The sequence below is a fragment of the Uloborus diversus genome, chromosome 10 (genome assembly GCF_026930045.1).
Source record: "Uloborus diversus isolate 005 chromosome 10, Udiv.v.3.1, whole genome shotgun sequence".
Lineage (NCBI taxonomy): Eukaryota > Metazoa > Arthropoda > Arachnida > Araneae > Uloboridae > Uloborus > Uloborus diversus.
The window spans coordinates 72,992,621-73,005,912 of record NC_072740.1 but is presented as its reverse complement, the minus strand read 5'-3'; the positions used below and the strand labels follow the sequence as shown (position 1 = coordinate 73,005,912).

The 13,292-nt window shown below is 34.7% G+C and overlaps 1 protein-coding gene across 1 annotated transcript in view; it reads right to left on the bottom strand.

The window, feature by feature from the left end:
* The window catches only part of LOC129231378 (aryl hydrocarbon receptor protein 1-like), a 198,980-nt gene extending 186,296 nt beyond the window's left edge, over positions 1–12,684 (bottom strand). The window contains exon 1 of the mRNA XM_054865675.1: positions 12,386–12,684. Within this exon, the coding sequence (XP_054721650.1) occupies positions 12,386–12,441 (56 nt within the window). The 5' untranslated portion in view covers positions 12,442–12,684. The remainder of the gene's footprint in view (positions 1–12,385) is intronic.
* Positions 12,685–13,292: the final 608 nt, after the last annotated feature.

Genomic DNA, 13,292 nt, shown 5'->3' with positions numbered 1-13,292 from the left:
TATTTATTTCAATTTCCATAAAATAAACATGAAGATAACATGTTGAAAATATCTCTCGCATTTAAATCAATGTTTAGTAAATTTTTTTCACATGCAAATTTTCATTTCATGTTTCTTAAATCCAACACCATTGCACAATTATTTTACATTTCATCTCTTATTTTGCGAATAAAACAAAACCCCAATATTTTTGAATTTTCATTTAAATCTAAATTTTCATTTCGTTTTCCAAAAATTAAACATGAGTAACAGCTACAAACACACATAAACATAATGGAAGTTTGTAAAATGAAAAACTTCCTTGTTTACGAAACAAGAACAAAATCTAATTATCCCTTTAAGGATAAAGTATGTCACTCATGTATTGCTTTTACTAATGATTTTACAATGATCAGTAAGGGATGCAATCAGTTTCCAGTTCTGAAGTGTTCACGCAATGCCGCAGGGTAGGTAATTTAAAAGTTGCGTTGAGCTGTTCCTTAAAATTTAGTATTGTTTTCCAATTAGTGAACAGCTGTAAAAGATCGTCAATGTGACAGGTTTTTGTTCTTGGTGTAGCGCAGCATCAATATAGATTGTACGTAAATTAGATAACAAAGGGTAAAAATAATAGAAAGAGTAAATTTAAATTAGTAAAAAGCGCATTTTTGGGTATATTGACGCAATAGTTAAAATAAAATATGGGGTAAATGCAAACAAACTCTATTGCCAGACTTGCGGTTATTTTGAAACTAAACTGTTGGTTTGGGAAGACAACAGCTGGGGCAAACCTAACCTCGCAGCATCACAATGCTGTGATTAGGAAATACTGCCAGGTTAAGTTTACCCTAAATAATCAATTACTTCAGAAATGGCTTAAGTCCGGTGGCATTCCAAAGGACTTACGTCCTTTCTGAAATAATCGATTCAACTATAGGTAACATATAAAAGTCATTCTGACAATGCCGCATGTTTCGAAACAATTTTTAGACGTCATCATTGTTCGAAAATTTATTTTTCAATTTCAATTATCCTTCCCAGCTATTTTTGATGAGCAATTGAGGTATTTCCTTTTACCCCTTAAATAACGAACTCTGGGGTAAATGAAAATAACTAAGTCTTTCATTCGTCCTTTTTTTTTTTTTTTTTTTGGAAGATCAAATTTTGATGTAAACTACACTTTTGTGTATATTTTATATAAATTCAGAGCATATATATATAATATATATATATATATATATATTTGTATGATTTTTCTTTTAAAAAAATTTTAGATGAGGATTTTCAGTGGAAGGGTTTACCGGATTGCATGCGACCTACGGGCTACAGATTGAGTATTGTTGGTGTAGAACTTCTTAAGCTTCAAAACTAATAATGTATATAATACGATTATCTACCTGCATCTACCTCATGGGAAAACTAACTGGGTGTATAGTCTCTTGTTCCTAATAGTCACTTGGGTGAAAGGTAACATGATTTTATTCGCTACTAAACGGACATAAAGTCAAAATTTTCACACCCAGTGGGTCTCAGAGAGTGTAATCTTACGCACAATGCACATTCCCCCCCCCCCCCTCAACTCAGCCAGAAGAAAGAGAAGGATCTGAAGTTGAAACATTGAAATTATATTTCGTTTTATATCAACCCTACTGACCCGCTGTCATATTTTGTGTTGATAAAACCTCATTCGGCTCTAAAAACCAAACTTTGTTGTTACTATTTGTGCTCCGGCTCAAAATTTAGCAGCGTTGATATTTTCGAAAAAGAAAATCTTTAACTTCTTTAATGGGCACTTTAAATATTCGTACTGACACATAATATCCTGCTATATACTGTTAAAACTGCAGGTGGTGTATGGCATTCTTTAAGAGTTTAAGGCTTGTGAAGCACTTAGAAGGGCATACAAAGCGTAAACATGGGTGAAAAGAAGGCACTCTTTTTATCCGGGATGCCCCTGTGTTGAAAAGATGACACGCAGGGAGAGAATAATGGCATCCTAACTTCTTGCACGGTGTCCAGTGGCACCGTGCAGGGGAACATATTTAATCATTGGCATTGCTAACCCTTGTCCAGCAATTTTATGAATACTGGGTAATATGTCGCGTTGAATTCCGAACAGAAAATGATTAATAATTCAATATCTCTTGTGATTTAAGGCATTTGAATGAAGTACAGTTAAAGGGGCACCTCTGAATAAGGGACTTTTTCTGGTCCCAGTCCCTTTGAATGGGGACATCATGTATTTCCCTCTCATTAAGGGACACTCTATTTAAGGGACAATCACAGAGAAAAAATTACAAAAAAAATGAGTGCGTTAGAGATATCGAGTTTGTTAGAATTCAAGGTTCTCGTTTCGTTCAAAAATTAACTGGTAAAAGTTTGTCTTGACATTAACCTTCAAATTTAGGAAAAAGTATCCTAAAATCCTTGCCGAGACCTACATTCATACTTTTCCTTCTCTCTTTTTTTTCATTTTTTTATTTTTTATTTATTTATTTATTTATTTTTTTATGGGCTCACCCCGAATACACTGTGCGCCCATGCGAAGCTTTGTATGGAAAATTTGAAATATTATCACACTGTTTTTGCATTGTAAATAAAATGATATTCAATCAATCCATGTAACACATTAGTTCATAGTTGTAATTAATGAAAATCAGTTACAAAGCTCGTATTTATAAAATTTGATACAATTTCAATATTAAATCTTTTTTTTAGTTTGAATAGTTCTGAATTTATTTACTTTATATATATGAAACATTTTCAATAAATAATCTTAGTTGTTATTAATTTACGTTTACTATGAAATTATAGATTTTACACAGCATGCATGAATTCATCTACCTCCGAAGAAGGGACACCTCTTTTTAAGGGACAAGTTGTCCGGTCCCCTAAGTGTCCCTTATTGAGAGCTTCTACTGTATAAACCTTAATATTTTGAATTCTGTTTCAGAAGCGTAGATGACTTCGATTTAAGACCGTGCTCTAAATCTTGTTTATGCATTCGGATAACCCTGTAATTTTAATGCGTTGCTGACATTTAATATAGCATTATCTCACACACGCGCAATAGATGTATGTCCTGCCACATGCGGACGGTGAAATCGCATGATGCCACATTTCGCATCAAAACTTTATTTTGGGCGACTTTTCTTAAAATTTTGTCAGAGACCTTGTATCTCAATAACAGGGAGGCAGGGGCCGAATTATCGGGGGAAGGGAGGGGGGCATTTGGAAAAATATGATGCTTTGGAAATTTTGGAACTTTATAAATATCAATATAGCCCACCTTTAACCAGAGCATTTTTTTTAGAAATTTTCACAAGGCAACACAAGTTTAACCTAAAGGCTGTAACCTTCTCAATAATTTTAGTCTTTTCCTAACAAACGTGTGCATATATCGTCGCCACAAAGTGGTATTCCAGAAATCAGTACTGTTTGTTCTGCGGCGACTGTATAGGACTTCTGATTTAATAGGAAGCCGATATGAATCAACTGTAAGTATAATATTAATCTGAAGTAAAGGGGGTCCTGGGGGTTTCTCCCCCTTACAATTTTGGAATTTGTAGTCTTAAAAAAGCATTTTAGACGATCTTTGGTAATGTCAGGGGAGAAGAGGATTGGTGGCGCTCCCCTGTCTATTTTTCGAAATTATAGCTCTAAGAATGCCTTTTTAGACGATTTTTGATGATGTTAGAGGGAGAAGAGATTTGAGGGCTTATCTAAGGAAGAAAAAAAATCTGATTTGTGATCTTAGAAATGCGTTTTAACTGTCTTTCGTAATTTTAAAGGATCGGTGGTGCCCCCAAACCTCCTTTTCCGAAATTGAAACCTTAAAAACGCAGACATTATCTCCAATAATGTTACGAAGAGGGAGATTCGGGGGTTCTCCGGAAGATTTTTTTTTTTTTTTTTTGCAATTGTAGAGCTAAAAATGCAGTTTAATACGATGTTTTCGTGATGATACGTGGAGGAGAGATTCGAGGACCCACACCAAGAATTTTTTCTAATTTACAGTCTTAAAGATTCATTATAATTATTTTTGGTAATGGTAAAGAAGACGAAGTTTGGAGCGCTCCCCCGGAAATTGCTTGAAATTGTAGCTCTTTAAGAGGCTGTTTTAGACGATTTTTATTGATGTTAAGGGGAGGAGAGATTAAAAGGCCCATCCCAGGAAATTTTTCTAATTTATCGACTAAAAAACGCATTCTAGACTATCTTGGGTAAGGTTAGGGGTTGAAGAGATTCTGAGGTCTACTCCCAAAATCTTTCCCCCTATTTAAATTGCAAATGTAGGCAATCCATGTATCCATGATTCATGAACAACGTTTAGAGGTCCAGCAATTTTTCAAAACTGGATCTCCAAAAACGTTATTCTTGAAGACTTTCAATGATGTTAGGGAGGGAGGAGATCTCCCCCGGAAACATTTTGAAACTTAAGAGCTTAAAACAAAATTTTGGCCGATCTTGAATGATGTTGGCGAAGAGGAGGTGTGGGGGACCCTCCCCTGGAAACTTTTATCAGTTATTTTTTAAAACGCAGTTTGTAGACGATCTTTGCTAATATTAACAAGAGGCTTGGTTTGGCGGGCCTCATATTAAAAGGGAATGAAGAATAATTACATAGCACAGTATAAAGCTAGGTTAAAACTTAAATCTAACTTTTACTTAATGCTCAATATTTAAATGTATTTTATTATTACTAACTTTTTATTAACACATTTTCGTTGGTCTGTCCGGATGGAATATCGAAACTAGGGGAGGGTAGCCCAAGCGGGTAGGTTTTTGAAGAACGCTCGAAAATTGTAGTTTATTGGACTCTTATCGCAACAATTTCGGTTTTATTTCCCAGCAAGTTCTTGAACTTCAAAATAAAAAGTGATTTTTGTATTATTGCAAACCTAATATTTATTTATTATCAAACTTTACAAACATTTGAAACACCCGCTTCGCCCTACAATGGAGCACAAAGCGGTTAAGCTTAACTAATTGTGATTTGGTACATTTGCCAATCAAATATTAAGTTATAAATGATTAAAACAGTTGACTAGCTACCTGCCATTATATATATATAAAAAAACATAAAACAGAACTAACTGATTTAATTAATAGACTAATTAATTGCCATCCTAAAAAATAACTTTTTATACTTATCCTATTGAAAGATAAAATCAAAGTCAGCACACGAGTCAAGAAATTATAAATACATATATGATTAAATCCTATACCCGCTTTGCCCGAAGGCACGTTTTTTATTTCAATAATTATAACCTTAAATTTAAAAAAAACGAAATGACTAAACAAATAAGCTAATCTTCGACTAATCACAAGTTACAAAACTTCTTTTTTTTTAAAAGAAATGTATCGTATCATTTTTTTTTTTAATTTTAAACCTGGTTGCGCCATGTCGCTTCACTGCTGCTTCGCTGGGACTGATTAATATTCGGGGGTGTTCATGTAAACACGACATACGTATGTATCGCCGCATACACACCATGGCGGGGCATACGAAGGCCTACCCGCTTTGGGCCACCCTCCCCTATCTATTGACAGGTTTGTAAAAAATATATTTTAAAAATATTATCGATATAAAAAAATGTTTCATTAAAAATTTCCGTAAAAATTTCTTTGAATTTTATGCTTAGAGATGCTTTCATTTCCAATATACATTAGCTTAGATTTTTCATATTTTAAATCTTACTTAGGCGACGATAAAAATGGATAAGGAAGAGAAGTTTCACACCAAGTAGTTTGAAATTGAAAAGACAAAATAAAATTTTATTCTGTGTTTGTCCAATTTAGGGGTGAAGATTAGAGTAAATTGGGGGGAAAAGCTAAAAAATGCTCTCTAGAAATAATCGAAAATAGTGCGTTAAAAATGCAATTTTAGGTAATCTTTGATGACATTACGGGGAAGCGAGGGTACACCCGTGAAAATGTTCTGAAATTAGAAGCCTAAAAGCAGTTTTAGGCTCTCTTTGTAAAAGTATTGCAGTATTTAAAATCTTTGAAAATTCGGTTTTATCCAGCGTAAGTTCTGACCTTGGGGAGGGAGGGGGCTACAGCCCCCTTAGCAAGCAGAGTAAAATATATAACTTAATTTGAAAGAAATAACTTCAGTTTAAACAGCTTTCACAGCAGGACGAAGTTTTTTCCTCTAAGCATTGCAAATCGCGTTGTGATTGATCTGTTGTAAGTTCTGACCAAATGGGAGAAGGGGCTACTGTTCCTATAGCCCCGCCACCGGGGATACTGTTTCTTATTTGGTTTTGTCTAGGGTTATTTCTGACCTCATGGGGGGGGGGGACTACAGCGCCCTTAGCCTGGAATCGAAGTAAAATATATATAACTGGTTTAATTTGAAAGTAAAAGCTTTCAGTTGAAGAAAAAAAAAAAAAAAACGATTGCAGAACGAAACTATTTCCTCCAAGCCTTTCTATTCCATTACAGATCACAATTTAATCTGTTTTTAGTTTTGACCAAGTGGGAGAAAGGGTTACAGTCCCCTAGTCCTCCTCCCTCTCCTTCTATTAATATGCCACTACATATAGTAGTTTTTTTTAATGCATATTTAAATTCGCAAATGTATTACAGTATTAAAAGTCTCTAAAATTTCGATTTTATCTAGTGTAAGTTCGGACCTCAAGGGGGGGGGCTATAGCTCCCTTATCCCACCCTTGGAGCCGCCACTGGGGGTAGCCATGCCCTCCCTCTGACATTGTTTCCATTTTTGTTAGGCTTAGGAAAGAGGGTTTAAAAAACTATACTTAACACTTCAGTGTGGTTTTATGGTTCCTCGGTGTTGTTTTTATGTTCATGTTAGACTTTGAGGAATAATAATGATTTTTTTTATATTTAACGCTAAAAAAGGCTTTTAACTATTTTTGAAACTTTCTCAGGGTGACCATGCCCCCCCCCCCCCCATCTCATTGTTTTCTTTATTATTAGACTTTGTATGCATTATAAAGGAAATTTTTTGCATTTTTGCTGAAAAAAGGGGATTCTTACTATTCTTGAAATTTTCTCGGGGGGGGGGGGGCATGGGTCCGCTTATGCAGAGAGACGAGAGCGAATAATTTATGCCTCAAAAAAAAGTTTCACTATGCTCTTTCTAAATTGCTACTTTTTTTTTTTTTTTTTTTTGCATTATATTTTGTGAAGTTGATGAAACTCTGGTGAGGATGAAACTTGTGTTATTTATAGTAATCGCCAAACATTTTCAGTTATATTACAATCAGTGGCGCAACTAGCAGGGGTAGCACCCAAAGGGGATATTGATGGTGTCCCCACTCACCCCATGAAAAACTGATCAACTTGCAAACCGATAACAATAGAAAATATTCAATACCGCCCGATTCAAGAACAGGAAGACCCTTCTCTTAAGTTGCAGATTTAGCATTCAGTGATAGTGATAAGATAAAGAGTAGAAAAGTCTAGAAAGGGGGTAGTTCTTAACCCTTGTTCCACTAGTGTCGTGTATGTTAAAATAACGTTGTAGTGGAGATACTAATTTGATTTTCGATTTGTATCTATGAATAATTGTGCAATACGATATAATCCAGTGGCATACGCAGGATTTTCCCAATGAGGTAGGGGGGATTTTTCTCAAACATAAAAAATGAACCCGTTTCGAAAATTGTGGCTAATGCGATATCAGAACGGTTCGATTTTTTTTTCGTAGAGCAAATACAATTTTTGCTGCCCTTTACATTTTGATCTCAGTTCTAAAGTCATCAATGTTCAAATAAACCTTTTGCAAATAAATGAAATGAAAAACATTGCTAATCTATGTTTTGTTAAAAGGAAGTTTTTTTACACCTTTACATCACCAAAATGATCCTAGTGGCAAGGTCAGGTTTGAACAAAAATAGGGGGTCAGGGGGTACACCCTTGGACATATCTCTGAATTATAGTTGTAAAAACAAAAATAAAAAACGCAATTTTAGACGATTTTCGGCGATGTTTGAGGAAAAGCGAACTTCGGGGCCCATCCCCGAGATTTTTTCGAAATTTATGTCAAAAATAGTAATTGTACGCCATCTTTGCTTACATTTGAGGAAGGAATAGGTTTAAGGAAGCAATTGTACAATACAGTAGTTTTGACAACACACGTTTAGACGAGCTTTGGTATTGGTAAGAACGAGAGAGGTACGGGATTTTCCGTCTGAATTTTTTCGAAATTGGAGTCTCAAGGAATAACTCCTGGCAATTTTTCAAAATTGTAGCTTTCAAAACGCACTTAAATCGATCTTTAGTGATGTTAGGAACAGGGGAAATTTTATGGCATTTCCCTGAGAATATTTCGAAATAGAAATTCTAACGAAAGGAAAGATATGGAGTTCAGGGAAACACACCCGACTATTTCTTAAAATTGTGGTTTAAAAATGCAATTTCAGACATTTTTTGGGGATGTTAAGGGGAGGTGAGGTCCGGGACTCCGTAGTATTTCGAAATTGTAGTTCGATAACCACTATAGTTTTGACAATCTTAGGTGATGTTAGTAGGAGGACATATTTGGGGGTCGGTTCACGTAAAACTTTCGAAAATGAGATCCTAAAACCCCTTTTTCAGGCAAACTTTGGTGAATGATGTCTTTGTAACTTTATTTTTTAATCTTAAGAAAATTTGAAATGAACATTTTAGCCTTTTTACCTCTCCCTGGTGGGGCTGGAACCCGTAGAAAATGTCTCTCGAGACCCCCCCCCCCCCACCTAAGCTAGCAACTGCAATGCTTTTTTTTTAATGTAATTATAAACTTTAAAAAAAAAACCGACAAAAAAAAACTTTGGATGTAGGAATTTTTCATATAAACTCGCACCCTAAAGGGTAGGGGGGTTGAATCCCACCCCCTTGCGTACGCATTATATAATATTGGATAATATTATTTTCGATAAAGATAGCTGAAAATCCAATCGTGGAACAATTCAAGTGAAAAATAATCAAATGTTTCCATTTATTTTTTCGTAGTTTAGAGGAAAAGGACAAGATTTTTTCTAGGAGTAGGTTTGGTCACTAGCAGGGATACGGTTTACCTCCGCAGGGGAAAGGTAGTTGGTCAAAACAGTCTGCAAATGTATATAAACAACCGTAATAGGATTGGCAATAATGTTAAAACTATGGATTATGGGGGAATTGAATCCCTTCACTCGTTGCTACTAGGTTTGGGGCATCAAACTCATCTTCCTTTTCTACTCCTAAACCTACTGCAATAAATGAAGAAACTGCTTTGTTTTTCGTAATTGGTAACACAGTTGTGAAAATTGGTGCATTAAGAGTCATTGAAAAACTCATGAATGTTAAGACGCAAAATGAATTAAGCATTAGGGTTTTTGGAAAAACACTTTTTTAGAAATTTAATAATGTCAAGTTGATGATAAATCGTTGCTCCTACAGACCCAAAGAAAAAACATTTAAATCAAAAAATATTTAGGTTTGCCATACGAGGTCTAAAATTTATATTTTTCTACAAAAAATTCTTTTTTACTATGTATTTTTTCAAAATTAACGACAAACAATGAAGTTGTAAGGAATGAAGTCGAACCATTTTGTTAAAAAAAGAAAAAAAAAAGACTTTTGCTCTTATGCAATATTAAGGTCTCCAGCATAGTACTCAAAAATAAAAACGTAAGGCTTATCGCTATGAGGTGAGATAAAGTGGAGAAAAGTACTGAAAATAAGATTTTTTTTTTTTTTAGTTTAAGTTAAAATTTTCATTATGAACAAATTAATTACATTGAGAGGTATGAAAAATACTTTTGACATTTTTTCTGTTGATTCTCATGTAAAATGACCTCCTGAATCCCACTGGGAATGGCGCCTCCCCCCCCCCCCTTTTTTTCAGTTTTCGAGTTTTATTGCCATTATTTTGATTTGGAGGGGAACAGAGCATTATATTAACCGTTAACATTTTTATAGGAGCTGGAGAGGTGAAAACTTCCAAAGCATGATTATTTGTAACAAGTTGAGGGACTCATGCCCCACCCCCTAACTATTTAAAAAGTCATCAAAACGATTTTTTTTCTGGTTTATTTTTAAATGGTCTTCACTTATCTTTTGGTGTAAAACCAAAGCATTGGCCTTACTCGCTTGAGCTCCAAATCTGAAAATGTGTTCACATTGTCAAAAAATTGAAAAGAACCCAGGAAAGAAAGATTATTTTTAATGATGTTTTAAATATTTTAGGGGAATTCCTAAAGTCTCTCTCCTTGCAATAAATGCTTATGATTTTAATTTTTTCATCTTTCTAGCTCTTCAGAAGAATGTTAAGGAATGTTAATTTAATGCACTGTTTCCCTCCAAATGAAAATAATTGGCAATGAAATTATCAAAAACTAAAAAGAATATGGAGGGCGCCATTTCCAAAAAGTGGTGGGTGATTGAAAAAAAAAAAAAAAAAAAAAAAAAAAACAGATACCATGTTTGGTTTTAGGAGGTCATTTTGCACAAGAAACAACAGAAATAGTGCCAGAAGTATTTCACATGCCTCTCTGTGTAATTAAGTTGTTCATAACGAAAAATCTAACTTGAACTTGACAAAATCCTTATTTTTGAGCAATATGCAAGAGACCTAAATATTGCACAAGAGTTTTTTTTATTTTATTTATTTATTATTATTTTTTTTAACAACAATGCTCGACTTTATTGTTTACATTAGTCATCTTGAAATTTTGTTCAAAAAAATTCTTTCATTTTGAAAGAAGGTTTTGGAAAAAGGAATTTTTTGCAGAAAAAATATAAACTTTACACCTCGTGCAGCATACCTAAATATTTTTTTATTTGAATATTTTTTTTTTTGTGTTATATGTGGGTCTGAAGGAGTAACTTTTTATCATCTTCCCATTTTGATTTTCCAAAAAAGTGTTTTTTGATAAAGCATGACTTTAAGTTTTTTGAACATGTAGGTGAATGCACTCCAGTTTTCTACCCATCATGACAGAGTTATTACACACAATTAGACATATACACACATTCAGTGGCGCAGCAAAGGGGGGGGTGTAAACTCCCCCTCCCCCAGACCTTGGTTTTAACATATTGCCAATCATAATACAGTAATTCAAACACATGCAAAAAACCCACTCCAGACGGTAATTCTGGTGGCGCCAGTGTACACATTGCATATGTGTAATGTAAATGCACTGAATGTTCGGATAAAAACTGATTTGAATAAAATTTATGAATAAGTCCTGACACGCGCATATATGGCAAATATTAATGGGAGAAACACAAAGAAAACTATTAAAATGTAATTAATAGAGATAATAAAAGATTAATGAATGATGCAAAATGAATAATGACGTAACTCTTCTTCCAGCTACAAAACCAAATCTAAGAGACTTATTTGTGATACATATCAGTGGCGCACACAGGAATTTTGCAAGAGGAAGGTTCAAGATCGAAAGCGTCATTCTCATATCATACCCCAATACGCCGGCAAACATATTGACGGTTTTTATCGATTCTCGAGAACGAAAAACAGTAAAAAATAAACTATTGAATTGATAATTAGCATTATTCAATGAAATATACTTAAATAAATTATCAGAAAGTAAAATAACATGTACGCATTTATTTTTCTCATAATTAAAAAATGGATTCAACAAAGCAAATTCATCGTTGCAGAAGCACCATATGATTATAAAAGTTTATAGAACCTCATTTTAATGTGTAATAACTAAACTTAAAACATGGTTATTACATTATATTTATTTATAATAACTATTCTCCTTCTTATAGGCAAATCGTCATAGGAAAAGTACACAATATTTTTAAAAATCTTTTAACAAGAAGATTTTATTTTTTCACTTATTAGAACTGAAATTATTTTACGTACAAAATACATACAATCGAAATCAATCGGGGAAAAAGCCAGGCCTATGGGAAGGGTCTGGACCCCCTGGGCCCCTCCTTCCTTGTGCCTTGTGTGTGCCACTGATACATATAGTTTTATGGTACATTTATAGTTTATTTTTCAAATAACAGTCAATAAACTTATGCTAAGAGAATTTCTCCCTGAAAGCTTTGATAGTTGATATGAAATATCAAGAAACAAACATGGGAAATATAAGACGTTTTATGCGAATACTGTCTAAGAACACTATCTTGGCCCATAACCCTTCTCTTAGAAGCAAATTCAGAAAATTTACATATAACAATATGTTCCGGAGATTATAAAGGGTTCAAGAGATTAAACTCTGCTTACAGTCATAATATCCCGATACCCTAGTGTCATGTTTACGCACGTGCATTTGGGATCTGATTTGCTGAACGGGTTAAATTTTTCAGAGGATACAAACTTTTTTCCCGAATTAGAGCAATTTAGTAAATTTACACTCTAACAATGATCCGCTAAGTTAACAGAAGTGATTTAAAATTCGTCAATAGATTTTTAAAATAATAATAATCTTACCTTTTACTATTTCGCCTCCTTCGCTTCGTCGCGTACATAGTCCCCAAATGATTCATGTTTTCAGACACAACTGATTCCTCCGTCAAAAAAAAAGCCGCATCAACAAAAGGGGAAAAGGTAAACAAAAAGTGCACGATTCCGAAATCAAGGCTTCATGTCCTCCGGAGTTTTAATTCCGGCAGATGAGGCACACTACAAAAAAGAACCGCAAACGATCGCTCGTGCTCCCTTTCCAACAATAAAATTCCACCTACATACAATTCTGACACTCCGCCGTTTGATATTCGCATTTGAGACTTTTTTCCTGCTGCGATGTGCAGCTCGTTCGTTGATTGATGTTCGCTGCTCGTGGAAAGGCGTCACTGAATGGAGGCCACGCCTTCGCAATAGAGAGTGCTGCCCAATAGGTAAAGGGAAGTGCTTTTGACGTCAGGAGAAGGTGTTAGCGGCGCCATCCCGTGGTCAAGCGTTCAACTAGCTACCGGAAATCTGAGTGAGATTTAAAGGGAAAATATGTATCTGTGTTCTGCTAGGATCTGCATAAATACTTATACCAATATGTACTTAATGTAGGCGTATATGTGAATCGCATGCACTAATTTCCTGCCTTTTATCTGCTTGAATGCACTGGAATTTTTTTAATTCGTTCGTTGCAGAAGCACCATATGATTATAAAAGTTAAAAGAATCTCATTTTGATGTGTAATTACTAAACTTCAGGGCCTGATTACTAAATAGGCCAACTAGGCCATGGCCTAGGGCCTCCGATATTTAGCCCCCCCCCCCAACTGACTGAAACTACTTTAGTCTGTAGCTAAAGTTATAAAGTTTGAATACAGGGGGCCCCCCAAAAGTATTTGCCTACGGCCCCTCGATGTCTTAATCGGGCCCTGTGTACGTTTTAAGCT